Here is a 17,281-nt window from a genome sequence, read left to right as displayed (position 1 = left end):
TGCACTGGGAAACAGAATAGTTGCATGGAGTGAAATTGGTGTTAATATCTCTGCAACCCTAGTTTACTTGTTTATCTTCAATCCAACAGGAATTATTAAGCAAATAATTGTTTTGAAGTGCTCTCCTAAACCCAGAAGGTTAAATCAAAGAATCAGAAAAAATTTAAGAATAATTATTATCTCAAATCTTTGAACAGTCACAAAAATGGTCCAATATTGGTTCCATTGTACTCTGTAGTCACAACAACTCTTGTTACCTATTTCTAAGGCTATAGTAACTTCTAGCAGACTAATGGCCTCCAACTATTTTTCTTTTTTTTTAAACAATTTTTTTTAATGGAGGCAAAATTCACATAACATGAAATTAACCACCTTTCTTTTTCTTTTTCTTTTCCATTTTAGTTTTTATCTTTTGTTTTGAATAGGTAATTACATTTATATGGCACAGTTATCAAAACAATATAACAAGATCTACATTGTGAGGACTCACTCCTTTTCCTGTCCTTATCTACCCTATTCCATCTCACACCCCTTAGGTAACTGCTTTTATTAGTTTCTTATATATTCTTTCAGTGTTTCTTTATGCAGGTGCACGCAAGTAGAAATGTATATTTTATTCCTCCTTCCTTTCACACACACAAAGTAGCATACTCTGTATGTAATGCACCTTGCCTTTTCCATATAACTATATATATATATATCAGAATCTTTTCATGTTGGTGTATAGAGAGCTTCCTCATTTTAATCTGCATATCACAATATTCCATTGTGTGCATATGGTTTATATAACTAGTCCTTTCCTGATGTATCCAACTTTTTTTGGATACATCATCAATCAAGAAAAAATAAGCACACACTCCCAGTATATGTTTATTGACAAATTATGTACATAAAGTACCACCAATCCCTGTAAGCAAACTCAATGTCTTACATTGATAGCTTAAAAATAATAAAAATGCAGCCTGGGCAACGTGGCGAAGCCCTTTCTCGACCAAAAATACAAAAAATTAGCGCCTGTGGTCCCAGCTACTTGGGAGGCTGGGGGGGGAAGACCTTTTAATTCTGGGAAATGGAAGTTACAGTGAGCCGAGATCATGCCACTGCACTCCAACCTGGGTGATAGAGACCCCATCTCAAAAAAAAAAAAAGTAATAATAATAAAAATGGAGGTTATGGTCATTTCCTTCTACACCCAATAGCTCGTGTTGTGCACCTTCAGCTGTACTTACATGCCATTCTGAAATTTTGGATCAGTTAATGGAAGCTTCTAGCACAGGGTCTAGTGGGTAGTTAATGCCAAGTCTTAGTTAAATGAATCTGAAGTTAAAACAAAGAGCTCCTGTTTCCTTTTCTCCACAGATCTCTTCTGAGTATCTACCGAATTGCTTCAGGCTTTTGAGTGGGTACTGTCACCTAAAATGCTTCCCTCTCTTAGCATCTCTACCTTAGTTTTTCATCTGTAAAATGAGACTAATTATGCCTGCTGGGGAGACTTGATTGAAATGAGGCAATACATGTGAAACCACTTTGTCCATTCCAAAGATACAGGGAATTATTTTTACTGCTATTAATTGTGATCCATGTATACTTGTATGCAAGAAATCTTTCTCATTTTCTAGAGGAAATGTTTTTAAGTAGATATGGTAGGGGGATTTGTTGAAGGATTTGATACAAGAGCCAAAGGGATAGAGCTGCCTGAAGGTGATGAGCCTTGATCACAGTGATTTTTGCGACTTTCCTCTCTTTTTAGAGTCCTGATGCAGTCAAAGCCAAGTTGATCTCTCGGATGGCTAAAATGGGCCAGCCCATGCTGCCCATCCTTCCACCACAGCTGGATTCCAATGATTCAGAAATCGAAGTATGTCCCCCTGGCTGTATTAGAATGAATAGTACAGATGTTGCCATCATCTTTCTTTTCATTTGGTTGGAGTGATTGTTTTTTCTGCCTCTAAGGCAGAATCATTATTTAGAGGGCTAATATGCAAAATGATACAGATTGGTATTGGTACATGTGTTTCTATTGCGATTAGTACTTCCCTGAGAGATGGAAGCAATTTTGTAGATCTTGTACAAGAACTGGGCAGTTTTCAGTAGTTAATTTAGCCTTCTTTACTAGAATCTCTGTTGTTACTAAAGATCACTCTCTGGGCAGCATGATGCCCAATCCATAGCAGGTGTTCAATTCATATTTATTGAGCGAATGTTTAGATTCTTTTGGGAAATGTTGGTCTTCTCACTGATGTTGCCTATCACTAAAGCTCCAACTAGTATGTCTTTTGACTTTGTATGTGGTATTCTTGTGTTTGTTTTCTATTTAGAAGTTCAATAATTTTATCGAATTCAAATCTGTCAATTTTCTCCCTTTGTTATTTGCTTTTGACATTATGGTTAAAAAGCCTCTCCACTTTCAGATTATAAATATCACATGTATTTTTAAAGATATTTATCAATATTTTATAATTAGATCTAAATTTTTAATCAATTTGGAATTTGGCGTATGCTATGAAGTAACTTAATTTTAACTTAATTCTTTTCTAGTGTTTAGTTCTTTATTGAATATAATCGTCCTTTCTCAATTGAAGTGAAATATATAACTTAGGTTGATTTTTAGTATTCTTTTACTTTGATAGAAAACAAGGAAAGGGTGATGGTCTTGAAAAAATTTTTTCTGGAATATACTTTATATTTTACATTTTTGTTTTATTTCTTCTTTTAAAAGCTCTATGTAGATTTAACATCTTAAAGGAAGATAGGATTTCTGAGGCCTATTGTTATAGGATTAATTTTTTTCTGGTCTGGAAATGCAGTGTAAATAAGAATATTTTTATTAAAAATTTTATGTGCTACGTATTCATTTTAGAATAATTTAAAATTATAGAAAAGAAACATATTGAATAAAAAGGGCATTCATCTTTATATATTGCTTTGTAACCTGATTTTTAAACCTAATGTTATATCATAAACATTTACGTTAACATAAATGATTTAAGTAAATAAAGTGGTTTAAAGGAAACCCAGTGTTCTATTATATCATTTTATTATAATTCCTTTCACTCTGTTGTTAGACATTTAGGTTGGTTAAGAGCTGTAGAAATCTAAAACTGGGATGTTTTTCTAGAAGAGAATATAAGGGGACAAGGTGAAGTTCTAAAGTAAAAGAATGTCTGAAACTTTGGTCTTTGAACTATAGCATAGCAGATTACAGTCACTATATATTATGCCTCAAGATTTTCTGTTTCTTATATGAAGCAGGAGGATGTAGAATAACTTTGTTTAGAGTTATAGCTTTGATTTTATGAAAAGCTTTGGTTTTATGAAAAGAAAGAATGTTGGAAAAACATCCTAAAACTATATTATCCAAAAACAGCATGTTAATCAGGTGCAGTGAATGCTACATTATCTGATTTTCATTGAGTACCTTGAGGCCTATGGGGATGATTTGTAAGAAGCGAAGAGGCTGGATTATTTCTTGCAAAAGACCACTTTTTTTGTGGGAATAGATTAGATTTGTCTTAAGGTAGTTACTGGTTTGGAAAATGATATATTCTGAAGAGTGGTTAGTTTAGCTGCTTCAGACAATAGAACATCAACCTCTTAGAATATTTGTGGAAATTACCTATATTTACTTATTCAATATGATTACGGGGAGAAGGACTCTTACTTTATTGCATAGCAGAGTGCTTTTTCTCCACAACCCACACCCTCAACTCTTGGCCTTCCGCTTGCCTTTCCTTCCTCTTCTTTGCCTAGAAATCCTGTGTTGGAAGCAGGTTTAGGGCAGACAGCCTCAGTCTTCAATGAGGGACCCCATACAAAGTAACCCAAACGCTCGTTCCTGTTTCAGGATGTGAATGCTCTGCGAGGAGGTGGGCAGCCTGTGGTGACTCCGTCCGTCCAGCCCTCTCTTCAGCCAGCCCATCCAGCGTTACCACAGATGACCTCACAGGGTAAGGAACCTCTCTGAGGCTCTGTGGCCTTGAACTGGGTCAGCACGAAAATTATCGTCACTGTTCCTTAAACTGTTAGGCTGCATTGTTTCAGTACTGAGGACTAAAAGTGTAAATGTAAGAGTGTGACACTTGTCAGTTTGTCCCTGGGTAAGGCATTTTCACACCCAGAGATGGATCTGGCTGCTGGTTGTGACTTCTGCTGTGTTGCACTGTCAGTTTTGGAAATCTGCACTCAGCTATTGAGACATCTCCCTGGGTGTGTTCTGCACTTCCTGTCAGATGGGATCCTAGGGCTGAGTCAGAAGCACATGAGAGCACCCAGTTTCCTTCCACTGGCTCATTCCTGAGATTGCAGTAGAGCTGAGTGTAGGGAGACTAGGCAAGGAAAATAGTTGAGTCTGAAGCATGATGGTATGTAAGGTGCTAGTCTAGACTCACACCAAGAAGCAAGGGTGGATAACAATGAAAATGTCTCCCTTTATCTTAGCACCTCAGCCATCTGTTTCTGGGCTCCAGGCACCTTCTGCTGCCTTAATGCAAGTTTCATCTCTTGATTCCCACTCAACTCTGTCTGGAAATGCCCAATCCTTTCAGGTAACGTTTTATAACTGTATTAATTGTATCCTATAATTTGCCATGGTTCTAGTCAGTCTCTTTTCTTCTTCCTGTACATTTCATACAGTAGCAGTTCCCCAGAGTTTGTAATTTTTTTCCCTTCCTTGGTTACCACTTTCTCATCTCTAAACCAGGCAAAGGATTACCTACATTCCAGTGTCATAAAGATTAAATGGAAGAACAAGTAGAGCCCCTAGTACAACGTAGTAAAGGTCCAATCAATGTTTGTTTCCTTTTCTTTTCACACATATCCAGTTGAAGCGTGTATATTCACGTTCTTCTGTATTCTTTTCTACTAAAAGTTGGCAGGCTAACATTCTGCAGTATATTCAGCAGAATGGTATGGTTTAAAAGTGGAACCATGTGGAAAATGTAGCTGGACTCTGCTATCTAGTAAACTTTTCTTAAAGAAGGCTTTTTTCCTGTTATCACAGAAGACAATGGCAGCAGCCTGTTTGCCAGGGGTAGCAGACCCTTTCTTCTGCCTCAGCACACTTGGTGGATAAGGCATATTGTCACTGATAACAGCTGCTCACTCCTTGGTGATGCTTAATGGAGGTGTGGGAGTGATGGTGGACAGGCTATGCCTCATTAACATGGGGAGTCTCGAAACTGGAAAAAGTCTCACTGTTGCCTTCTTTCTCCCCATCCCTCCTCTCCTCCACGGAGAATTACTATCCTGTAGACTAAGAATTTTTTTAAGTGGATGGGTAGTTACATCTATCCCTGGAAATGAGCTAGACTTCCTTGTTTCAAGGAAGAATTACCATCCTCATTAAAATAAAAGCTGCTGTTTATTGAGCGCTTACTCTCTATCAGGCCTGTAACTTACTAGCTTTTCAGAACTTTACCTATCTCACTTCATTTAGTCCACACAACAGCCCTATGAAGTGATATTATTATCTTCCTCTTACAGTTGAGGTGATCGAGGCTCAAAGGAACATGAGAGCTCTTGGTCTCACGGATTAGCTTCAGAATCTAGCAGGGGAGAGGCATCCTTGGAAATTGGCAGATTTGGTTTGGAATCTCAGTGAGCACTTCTTCTTTGAACTCAATGGAAGCTAAGCAGAGTTTATTAATCTAAAAACTTCTTAGACAATAGACCTGATAGTGGGGAATGAATCCCTGCTTAATTAAATCATCTCACCAGATGACTGGGTAGTGACCTAAGATACACTTTCTTCGGTTTCTGGGTAGGATTTTAGTGACTGATTTCCCCTGGGATACATAGATAACTCTCCTGCTGCGGTCCTTACCCACTGCCAAAACCAGATCTCACCCATCTCTAGCTTCAGTAAGTTTGAGTCTCCTCCCAGCTCATCCACTTTATTCCACCAAAGAAAAATGTGAACAAGAAAAGAAAGACATGAATGTTTTATCAACCAGTGGTAACTTGTCAGTTTCTCAGCCCTATGCAGGTATGCAAGCCTACGCTTATCCCCAGGCATCTGCCGTCACCTCCCAGCTGCAGCCCGTTCGGCCTTTGTACCCAGCACCGCTCTCTCAGCCTCCCCATTTCCAAGGTAGGGAGTAATTCCCTCAGTTTCTCATCTTCCGCTCTTGCTGTGCTTTCCCTCTTCTTGCTCCTCTTTCATTTTGATGCCAACAGCTCTCTACTCATTGTTTCTTCTCTTTTTTAACAGCTTTGTTGAGATGTAATATATATTCCATACATTCATTCATTTTAAATATACAATTCAAAAGTTTTTTACTAAATTTGCAGAGTTGTGCATTCATCACTACAATCCTATTTTAGAACATTTCCATCATCCCCCAGTGTTTCCTTGTGTCCACATTCTGTGTTTTGTTCCTTGGATTTTCTCCCCTGGCCCTTTTAATTCCTCTGTTAGAGTAGCTAGAGTTTAGAGAAAATAGTAAAAGAGCAAAACATTGGAGGAAATTGGGAGAAAGTTGAATACTACAGGTGTTTAGTAACTCTAATGAAAGCTACTCTGTTAACATTTTTAAATTATGAAAATAAGAGACTTTTATAAAAAAGTCAAGCAGTACAAAAGGGTGTAAAGTGAAAAGTTACTGTCCTTCCCCACCATAAACCCCCTGACCTTGGGAAACTGTTGTTAACCGTTTACTTGGGTAACTTTTCAGATATTTTATATGCATGTACAAATGTGAGTATCTAATGTAAAAAAATCAAACCAAGATAAAGTGTAAACTGCTATGATGGAATCCTGCCTTGTTCTGCTATTAGTCTTCTGTTTAGTAATCAGCTTTGGTATTAGGACAGTGGTAGGAAGAAGCCAGTATGTCCTGCAACATAATTTGTGGTTCTGGACTGGTCAGGATTTCCTGGATGCAGCCTTTTTCTGGAAGCTCTGCCCTTCTCCATCTGGGATATGCTTTTTCATCCATCAAAACTGTCATCTCCCTCTGTGAAGCCTTCCCTGACTATTCTCTGTCCCTCTTTCCTCTCTTCCCACAAACACAACTGTGTACATGTGTCACCAAAGAGTTAATCGTGCTTTTCTCTGTGCTACTTTTATACCTAGTATATGGTCCATTGTTTTGCACTTAATACACTCTCTTGTAATGATTTGTTTACATGTCAGTCTCCAAGCCAGACTGAGAGCTCACCAAGGGCAGAAGCCGTGTTTTGTTTACTGCTGTATTCCTGGTACCTGGTACAATGCTTGGCATACAGTTGGATGAACGGGAAAGCAATCTGACCTGCCAGTGCTGTGGCAGTGCAAAGTGGGCATATTTGTGCCCTTGGACCAGATGTAGCCCTTGATGCATTTTGCAGGAACACGACTTAGTTATTGTTTACTTTGAAGCCCTTTTGCCTCTACTCTCTCCCATGTATCTTCTCCTGACAGGATGAAGTCACCTATAGCATTTCCTAGTGTATAGAAGTATTAATTTCTTTCTTTACTGGAAGAGCTACTGGCTTTTCTTCATACAGTTTTCTCTGCTCCAGTGTCATAAGTTTCTTTTTGGCTTATATCTGTTTAGGATCAGGTGATATGGCTTCATTTCTCATGACTGAAGCCCGGCAACATAACACTGAAATTCGAATGGCAGTCAGCAAAGTGGCTGATAAAATGGATCATCTCATGACTAAGGTGACTGAGTCAGGGTTGGGGTGATGTTGAAAGTGGGGATGTAAACAGGGAGCAGCCAGAGCTATAGGTAAACTCTTCTTTGGTTTCCTGTATTGGTAGTAGTGAGAGGTTATTTCCCTACAAGGATAGTTATAATTATGTTGGGATCCAGTTAGTAGGAGAAAACTCTAACTTACAGTTAGGTCCCAGGAACTCATTAACCCCCTTAACAACAGGGTCAAATCTTGGGTAAATTGTATTTCTTCATTTTATAATTTCTCACAAGGTCTTTCTGGTATCCCATTTGTAGGTTGAAGAGTTACAGAAACATAGTGCTGGCAATTCCATGCTTATTCCTAGCATGTCAGTTACAATGGAAACAAGCATGATTATGAGCAACATCCAGCGAATCATTCAGGTGAGGGTGATTAAGAACAGACCACTCAGGCTGAAGGTCTTACCCATCCTCTCTTCTCAGAGGTACTACTCTTTAACACCTCCACCCCAGAAATAGCCTGTGATAAATGCTACACTGGGTTAGACAATTCTAGAAAATCCATTATGCCTTAATTCTGTCCAAGTGACTTATCACTATATATTCTGAAGGAAACATTGCTTTTTTGACCATACTTCAGAATTTCACTTCTTTTTTTAGCCATTTATTCACTCAATCCATTGAACCTAGTGATTTGTATCCATCAGATATAATCTGATGTGTTGTTTTAACATACATGTGGACATAAGTTGTAGTGTTTTGTCTCAAAATATGTTAACAATGTCACCTGTCAGTTCAAGTTGATTCTCTTCTATCTGGCACTTTTCTCCCAAGACACTTAAATTGTACATCATATATTTTGAATTTAGGAAAATGAAAGATTGAAGCAAGAGATCCTTGAAAAGAGCAATCGGATAGAAGAACAGAATGACAAGATTAGTGAACTAATTGAACGAAATCAGAGGTAATGACAGGTACGGGGCCTGGCTAGGATGGACAAAAGGGTTTATTGTGTATATGCCCAGCTTAAGTACACGTATGTGTTTAGGGCAGTACATATATATTTCTGCCATTTCTGTTTCCTGCCTGTCATGTGAATTATTGCCTGTTTTCTGAAAGGCATTGCAGTAGAAGGAGCTCAGTAGGCTGTGATGTAGGGCAGACCTGTGTTTGATTCCTGCCCTGACCCTCATTCATTTTGTGGCTCTGGGCATGTTATTTATTCCTGCTGACCCTAGTTTCTTTATCTTTAAAACTGGTATTATTACTTACAGAACTCCGGTGTCAACTCTTCTCTCTTCTGTGTGGGCTAACCCTATTTTATCCATCAGAACTCAGCCAAAACTTCACTGATTCCCATATAAAACCTAAGGATTTTGTACTTTTTGTAGATACTTCTGAAGATTTGGAGGGGTGGGTGGGGAGGATGAGTGGAACACATCACAACACAGCATTTCACTTAAAAAAAATCGTTCTCCCATATTACTCTTCTCCACTGTCTCTTGTCTCCCACATGACAGGGCTAGGGGAGTGGCTTTCTCTTCTTCCCTCTTTCTTTTAGCCTCTTTACTCCTGTCTCTTTCCTACTCATTCCCATTATCACACACCCTTCACATTGTTGTCCTCTCCATTATTCAGGGTAGTTCACCACTGGCCCAGGTTCCTGCTTCCAGCCTGATTTCCTTAGATCTCACTACTTCAGATCTAAGAAAAAGAAAATGCTTTCAGATTGATTGCTTTTGATGAAGGTATAGAGCAGCAATGTTGTGAGGACAGAATGGGCACCGGGTTGTGCCTGCCATACACTCAGTGCTTGATAAATGTTTTCTTTTTTCCTAATTCTTTCACAGGTATGTTGAGCAGAGTAACCTGATGATGGAGAAGAGGAACAACTCACTTCAGACAGCCACAGAAAACACACAGGCAAGAGTATTGCATGCTGAACAAGAGAAGGTAAAGCAACTGGGGAGAGAAAAGCCCAGGTCAGGATGGGTAGAGCTGAGGAATGGTCCCATGTACATATTCACCAGTCAGCTTTCCAACAGAATTTTTGCCATCACTGCAAAAAAACTAGATATCTCCCAGCAGGTTTTCATGTATCCATCATCTACATTTCTGTTTTATAATATGCTTCGCAGTAAGGTGACTCAAAAATAATCACTGATCTTAGTAATTTGATTAGGTAAGAATTACACAGCTTATTAGAAACTAAATTTATTCTGTTGACAAAATCAACAGAAAATTTCCGTTATGCCAGGTAACAGATGTGTCAGTTCTTTTTAGTGGAATTTAAGATTGTTTGCTCCTTCATCTGTGTCTGCCAAAGTATTTTAAAGTACTACTGTTTGACTTCAATCCTTTCAAAACCAGGAATTTTGACCTGTTCCTGCAGTAGCAGTAAGTAGTAAGTCTTGGGTTGGGATCTGCCGATTCTGAAGCTGGCTTCTCCCCTTGCTCCAGTGACGTTCTTTATCCTGAATGGATTCCTTCTTGTTTAGGCTACCACTCATCAGCTAGGAGATCCTGACTTTTTCATCTGCTGTCTTTCTTCTCAGAGGTTTAGAAATCGTTTATATTTTGTATTTGTGTTTTCCTTGAAAACATGAAAAGTTAGATTGAACACACTTGTAACTTGTGGAGTTTACTCACTTTCTCACATTCTGGTAATAAGGATTCCTTACTATGTCTTATGCTAATCTTTGTCTTCTCTTAGCCGTAGAACCCAGGCAAGTAATGTTTGACCTCTTATTCTCAGATAAGCAGTGCCTTGTCCTGCACAGCCCTGTCCAATCCTGACCCTGTTCTGTTCCCATTACTTTATACCATTTCTTATTTATGTGACTGACTCCTAATGCCTAGATCAAGATCAGCAGCCTGTGACATTGTTATCATTAGGTAGTACTGAAGTCACTTAACCACTCCCCACCCACTAAATGCACTTTTTACTATTTCTCCTTCGTCTACTTTTATTTCTTCTCTTCCTTTCCTTTACTCCTTTTGTTTGCTTATTTGTTTTTTCTTTAGGCCTATAAGGGGCATCTAAATATATTATTTGGCCTCACTGTTACTATTCAGGGCTGAAATGATTACTGTAACTTGTTCCAGATCAGTGGTCCGCAAACACTGGCTGCCTCAGACTCACTTGGGGTGCTTGATTAAAACTAGATATTCTTAAATCCTGAACCTCCAGAGATTCTGATTTAGTATATCTAGCTGGGGCCTGAATCTGAACTTTTAAAAAGATCCTGTAGATTCCAGGTGTAGGAATTACTGCTCTTGTCAGTGATTTCTTTTGTCATAATCTCTGGAGGGGCAGCATTTTTAAGAAGTTCAGCATGTGAGTCTCATGTTGAGAAGCACTGTTTTGTGTGTGTATGTGTTCCAATAAAACTTTATTTACAAAAATAATAGGTCAGTTTGGCTCATAGGTCATAGTTTGCCAGCCCCTGAATTAGCTCAGTAATCTACCCAAATGTTTTCATGTTGATAAACCCCAGAGATGTCTGATATCATGCACTGAGCCCAGTAGGTGCTCTATTTATAATAGCAAAACAGTAGAAGTAATAATAACAATAGTAATCACAGCTAATATCTGCCACAACCCACTGTGTTACCATGCTTCACACAAATTTTTGAGGGAATCTCTTGATGCATATGACTGGGATGCCAAGTACCACATGTTTTACTTGATCATCTTTATTTCAGTGAAACTTTTTAAGCCTTGACTCTCCCCAAATTTTCTTTTGATCCACTTCTCACTTAACAGTTTTCCTGGTGATCTCTCCTTTTAAAGGGAGATGGGCAAGGTCCTTTCGTCCCTGAAGGCGATTTTCTGCCTTCAGACACAGCTCAGAAAGGTATGGTTAAGGGCTCAATGAATATTTGGTAAATGAAATTATTTTTCACTGTGATATAATAGTACCACAAAAAATCGTGGAATAATGGCTAAAACTGGAAGAGCTATTAGAGCCTTCTTAGTTTAACCTTTTTATTTTACAGGGACAAACAGGCTCAGAGAATGAAAGGGTAAAAGACCTGCATAGGACCCCACTTCCATTCAGCTATATTCCTTTTCCTGTGTCAAATTATTATCTCTCTTGAGTACTATTTTCCTGCTTTTACCTTGCATGCTTTTTTCCCACTGTTTTTCTGAACTGTTGGTTCTTCCTGTCATTGCTTTCTTTTTCTCACTCTCCATGTCAGCAGTAGAATTTGATCCAGGGTAGGAACCAGGGAGCCATCCCATCCTCTGTGTAGATTTTTTTGTGTTTTCCCTTCTCACTTGATTATACCCTGACCTTAAAAAAAATTATAAATACACCTATATATACACACACACACACATACACACACATTTTTTTCTGATCATAAAAGTTGCATCTGTTCAGTCTGGAAAATTTAGAAATACAAATAAGCAACCATAAAATATAAATCCTTCCACTCAAAAATAATGATTATTAATATTTTATCCATTCCCTTATTTTCTGTGTACATGTGCATTTGGGGGACGGCAGTAATTTTTATGTTTCTGAGAGGCCTTTCTAGCTAAGGACATGAGATAAAAAGAGCTTTTGGGTGATTTTCCACTCTGCTTAACCTTTAGCAAGAGAGTGACCCTCCATTTCATTGGCACGCCTTTGGAATTGTCCCTTCCAGTGTTTTAGCTGCTGCAAGTCCTTGTGAGAGAGGTGCATGTTCTGTTATTAGTGAACTCTCTGGGCTATGAATAGATGCAAAGCTCTCTGAACTCTGAGTTAGTTTTGTTTTCATTAGGCCATTTGAAGCAGGACAATGAGTAGATGAAAGCCACTCCTATATCTGGAAGTTCTAGATTTCATTGTCATCTGTATTTAGCAGGTGAAAACCTAAGGCTACTGAATAGCAAAATAAGTATCTTAAAGCTTAGTCTAAAGGATACATATACTCTCAGATACTCATTTATAGTCTATTTATTTTTATCTATTTATTTTTTAAAGTGAAAGCAAGTTTATTAAGTAAAGGAATAAAAGAATGGTTACCCCATAGGCAGAGCAGTGGCGTGTTATTTTTATTTTATATACAATTTTATTTTCTTGTTTTTTTTTGTTTTTTGTTTTTTTTTTGAGACGGAGTCTTGCTCTGTTGCCCAGGCAGGAGTGCAGTGGCATGATCTCAGCTCACTGCAACCTCTGCCTCCCGGGTTCAAGTATTCTCCTGCCTCAGCCTCCGAGTAGCTGGGATTACAGGCGCCCGCCACCATGCCTGGCTAATTTTTGTATTTTTAGTAGAGACCGAGTTTCACCATGTTGGCCAGGCTGGTCTCGAACTCCTGACCTCGTGATCCACCCGCTTCGACCTCCCAAAGTGCTGGGATTACAGGCGCGAGCCACTGCGCCCGGCCTTTATTTTCTTTTTTTAGGAGAGTCAAAATATCAGATTTTAAATGCAATCTATAAGACCGATAAAGACTTTGGAATAAGGCAAGGAATAAATATATTTAAAACAAGTGGGTACAGTGAACACAATAAGAAGAGACAAATGATAATAAGGAAATAGACAACTGTAAAAATGTATGTAAGGTATAATAGAGACAGGCATAGTAGCTTGCACCTGTGGTCCCAGCTACTCCAGAGGCTGAGGTGGGAGGATTGCTTGAGCCCAGGAGTTCGAGGCTACAGTGAGCTATGATCGTGTCATTGCACTCTAGACTGGATGACTGAGAGAGACCCCATCTCTAAAAAAAAAAAAATTTTAAGTATACTAGTATAGGTATAATAGTATAGGAGTCGTAACAGTAGCAGTAATATAATTGTATAGGAGAGATGGTCCACCTCCATAATTTGAATTTGGTTTAATGCAGGTTGAAGGCAGCCATAACTCCCTGTTTACTAGTTCAGTCTACATAGAGTTATGTGAGGTTGGTTCATCACCTGCATGGAGAACACCTATGTTTAAAGTGACATCATACTTTGTTATTATTCAGGCCAAGGTGACAGAGGAGTTAGCAGCGGCCACTGCACAGGTCTCTCATCTGCAGCTGAAAATGACTGCTCACCAAAAAAAGGAAACAGAGCTGCAGATGCAGCTGACAGAAAGCCTGAAGGAGACAGATCTTCTCAGGGGCCAGCTCACCAAAGTGCAGGCAAAGCTCTCAGGTATGTGCTAGGTGGGGGATGCTGGGATTGTTGCCATTTAAACTCAAGGAATTAAGCTGTTTTCTTCCTCTCAATCTTTTTGGCACGATGCTCATGAAGTTTCTGAAGGACTGCACCAAAAATTAAAGGAGACTAGTATAAAACCTACATGATTGTTGTACAGAAAGAACAGCAAAAGAACTGACTATTCATGTGGAATTGATCAGTGCCACAGTTCCCTTTTCTCTGGGGAGGCGTTGGCTTCAAAATTTTTGGTACTTATGATTGGCTTCAAATGCCTGGAAGAGTTGATGTGTTGTTCTAACTCATGACTCAGTGGAAGTTTAAAAAAGAGTTGCTTCCTGGTGTGGTTTCTTCTTTCTTAGAAGATGGATTGCAGCTCTTCAGCCTGACACTCGAGGCCCATCCGGCTTGGCTTGTCTCCCATTATATTGTCCAGTTCATCCTGGCCCTGACCATACCAGCAAGCCTGCTGGCTGCTCTTCAGCTCATCCTGTAGTTCTTGTCTTGCTTCTTATCCATGCTATTCTCTGGACTTGACATGCCCACCATTACTAATATTCGCTTTCAGTCCTCTTCAAAATCTGCCTCTTTCAGAATCTTTTCTAGTTTTCTCTAGACCATTTGATCTCTTAAAAAAAAAATCCTTTATCTCATAGTGCATTATTATAATCCTTATCACAGTTTGATAAGCATGGTGTTTTGCTCATCTTTGTAAAGTCCTCTCCTCCATATTAGTGTTAGTTCAGTGCCTGGCAAGACATGGTGATTAGATAGAAGATTTATGAAGACCAGCCAGCCGGTTGATTATTCTACCTTGGTATATGGAAACAAATATGGAAGGCAGAGATGGGACTAGTGGGCAAGGCATAGCTGGAGCAGCAGCAGAGTTGGGTGGAAGCAAAGTTCATTTGCCTAATAGAGAACTAAAAAACAATGATGTCAATTGGTAAGGTGCTACCTTGAAGACACATCCCTTCCCTTTTATTTTTTTAAAAATTTTTTATATTTTGTAGAGACACAAGTCTCACTATATTGACCAGGCTGGTTGTGAACTCTTGACCTCAAGCCATCCTTCCGCCCTGTTCTCCCAAAGTGTTGGGGTTAACAGGCATGGACCATTGCTCCCAGCCCATCTCTTCCCTTTTAGAGCATGACTGGGCCCACATGAGGCAAATGTGTTAGACAGTCTTAGATTTGAATGTTGTTCAGATGTCTCATTTCTGCTTTTGTGGTGCCTTATGACAATTACCTCAAGAGCCATAAGAGTCTCAAAAGTTTCCCAAACAAATTTTATTTATTTCAAAGAGCTTTATTTGAGAAGGAATGCTTTGAAAGCAAATTCTTGGTAGAATGTCCCAGCTACCAAGAAAGTTGAGACTATCTTACTCAAGCAGTGAGAAAGAACCTGGACTAATACTAAACAATGATTGGTCCATTATGTTAAGACGGTGGCCAAAATGGGATTGTGGGAGTTATCTGTTTCAAAGGTCATTTCTGACTGCTGGGAACATTTCTTTTCCATTTCGTATGTGGAGAAGGTGACATGTACACACAGAGATCGCTTTCTATGGGACAAATATGGGTTGATGAGGGAGTCAGCTGACGGCTTGACAAATCTTATTGCTGGTCAGTGAGGTGATGTTGAAAGAAGTGAGCAGAGGCTGCTCGTGAGGTAGGATTGGGAAATCAAAGCACGCGGCTTTGAAAGAGCCACTGGGGCCAGATGCAGGGGCTCATGCCTTTAATCCTAGCACTCTGGGAGGCTGAGGCAGGAGGATTGCTTGAGCAAAGGAAATGGAGGCTATAGTGAGCTATGATCACACCACTGTACTCCAGCCTGAGTGATGGAGCAAGACTCTGTCTCCAAAAAATAATTTAAAAAAAGAACTGCTGGGATAACACATAGCCCATTACAGCTCTGGTTCTGTAGCGAAGTCTCTCTGCTCCTGTATCCCAGAGCTCCAAGAAACCTCTGAGCAATCACAGTCCAAATTCAAAAGTGAAAAGCAGAGCCGGAAACAACTGGAACTCAAGGTGACATCCCTGGAGGAGGAACTGACTGACCTTCGAGTTGAGAAGGAGTCCTTGGAAAAGGTAAGCTCCACAACCCAGTTGGCCAGAATTAGCTGTTTAATAAACATTTTTATTTTCCTTTTACAAATTACAATAGTGTGTGCTTATTGTAACAAATACAAATAATATAGAAAAGTGTAAAATTAAAAAAAAAATTTTCCCCACTCTAATCTCATACATTGGAGGTGACAATTCTAAAGTGTATAATCCTTCCAGATTGTTTTCTGTATGTAGAAAACATACATTCACACTCTCACACACATACATGTATGTATACTGAGAACTTTTTTTACAATAATGGTATCACGTTGAATGTTTTTTAGGAAAACATCGTGGACTTGTACTACATAAGAAGGAGATCTTTCTCACTCGTATTTAACTGCTGCATAGTGGCCTACTATGAGGCTGTACCATAATTTGTTTAGTTATTTGCCTATCGATGGATATTTATGTTTTTATATTTTCATTATTTTAAGCATTGCTCCTATGGACATTCTCATATAACTATTTTTGCACATTTGTTTGAGCATTCCTACATGATGGATTGCATGAGTAAGAATCATGGGATCAAAGGGAAGGCTACATATTTGAATTTTTATAAATATTACCAGATTATCCTCAAATAATAGTGCTTACACTTTCAGCACTATGTGAGTGAGCCCATTTGTCACATTCTTCCCCACTCTACATATATCACTTTTTCTAATCTTCATTAGTCTGACAGGTGAAATATGTTATCTTGTTTTAATGTGTATTTTTATTAGTAGTAAAGCTTTCATATATTTAATACCTATTTGTGTTTCTTATGTAAATTCTCTCTTTAGTGTCCTTTATCCTTTTTCCTATTATTAGTTTGATTTGTAAACCCTTTTAAGGGTATCGATCCTTTGTCGGTCATAGATGTTGTAAATATTTTTCTAGCTTGCTGTCTTTTAACTTTATTTGTAGTATCTTTTGTTGATTAAAATTTTGATATCAGGAAATACTAAGTGAACAAAGTGAGAACATTTCTATCTTTTTGTCTGTTCTGGAGTAATTTAAATATGAAAATAATAAACTGCTCCCAAGGCTTCAATAAATCTCATTAGGTAAAGCTGTTTTGGCCCAGTGCCTTTTAAGAGGGTAAATCTTGGTCTGCAGTTGCGTTTTTTTCTAGGATTTTTTCCATTTTATTTATTTATTTTTAACTAATTCCTCCTAACCTCTTGGCTGTTTTCAGTTTGTCGTTACTATAGATACTACTACAGTGACCATCCTTGTAACACCCTCTTTATGACTGTGACTTACTGAATCCTTAATTACAATTTGTGGAATTTCTGGATACATATGTTTTTAAAGACTTTTCACAGGATTACTATCCAAAGAGAGTATATCCATTCATTTTCTTACTATCAGGGTATGAGAATGTCTGATTTCCTGTACCCTTATTAAAGTTAGGATGTTCCCTAGCTC

The 17,281-nt window shown here is 38.6% G+C and overlaps 1 protein-coding gene across 5 annotated transcripts in view; it reads left to right on the top strand.

Annotated features, from left to right (window-relative positions):
* Nucleotides 1–17,281, top strand: part of FKBP15 (FKBP prolyl isomerase family member 15) — a 60,676-nt gene that overhangs the window by 30,152 nt on the left and 13,243 nt on the right. For all 5 annotated transcript variants that reach the window (XM_058445067.1, XM_058445068.1, XM_058445066.1 and 2 more), the window contains 10 exons: nt 1,751–1,858; nt 3,845–3,947; nt 4,438–4,544; nt 5,974–6,088; nt 7,536–7,645; nt 7,935–8,042; nt 8,489–8,583; nt 9,470–9,572; nt 13,582–13,753; nt 15,714–15,850. In XM_058445067.1, the coding sequence (XP_058301050.1) occupies nt 1,751–1,858; nt 3,845–3,947; nt 4,438–4,544; nt 5,974–6,088; nt 7,536–7,645; nt 7,935–8,042; nt 8,489–8,583; nt 9,470–9,572; nt 13,582–13,753; nt 15,714–15,850 (1,158 nt within the window). The remainder of the gene's footprint in view (nt 1–1,750; nt 1,859–3,844; nt 3,948–4,437; nt 4,545–5,973; nt 6,089–7,535; nt 7,646–7,934; nt 8,043–8,488; nt 8,584–9,469; nt 9,573–13,581; nt 13,754–15,713; nt 15,851–17,281) is intronic.

This window comes from Hylobates moloch, unplaced genomic scaffold, assembly GCF_009828535.3.
Source record: "Hylobates moloch isolate HMO894 unplaced genomic scaffold, HMol_V3 SCAFFOLD_10, whole genome shotgun sequence".
Classification (NCBI taxonomy): Eukaryota; Metazoa; Chordata; class Mammalia; order Primates; family Hylobatidae; genus Hylobates; species Hylobates moloch.
Note: the sequence above shows the minus strand (reverse complement) of the source record. Positions and strands in the feature narration are given on the sequence as shown.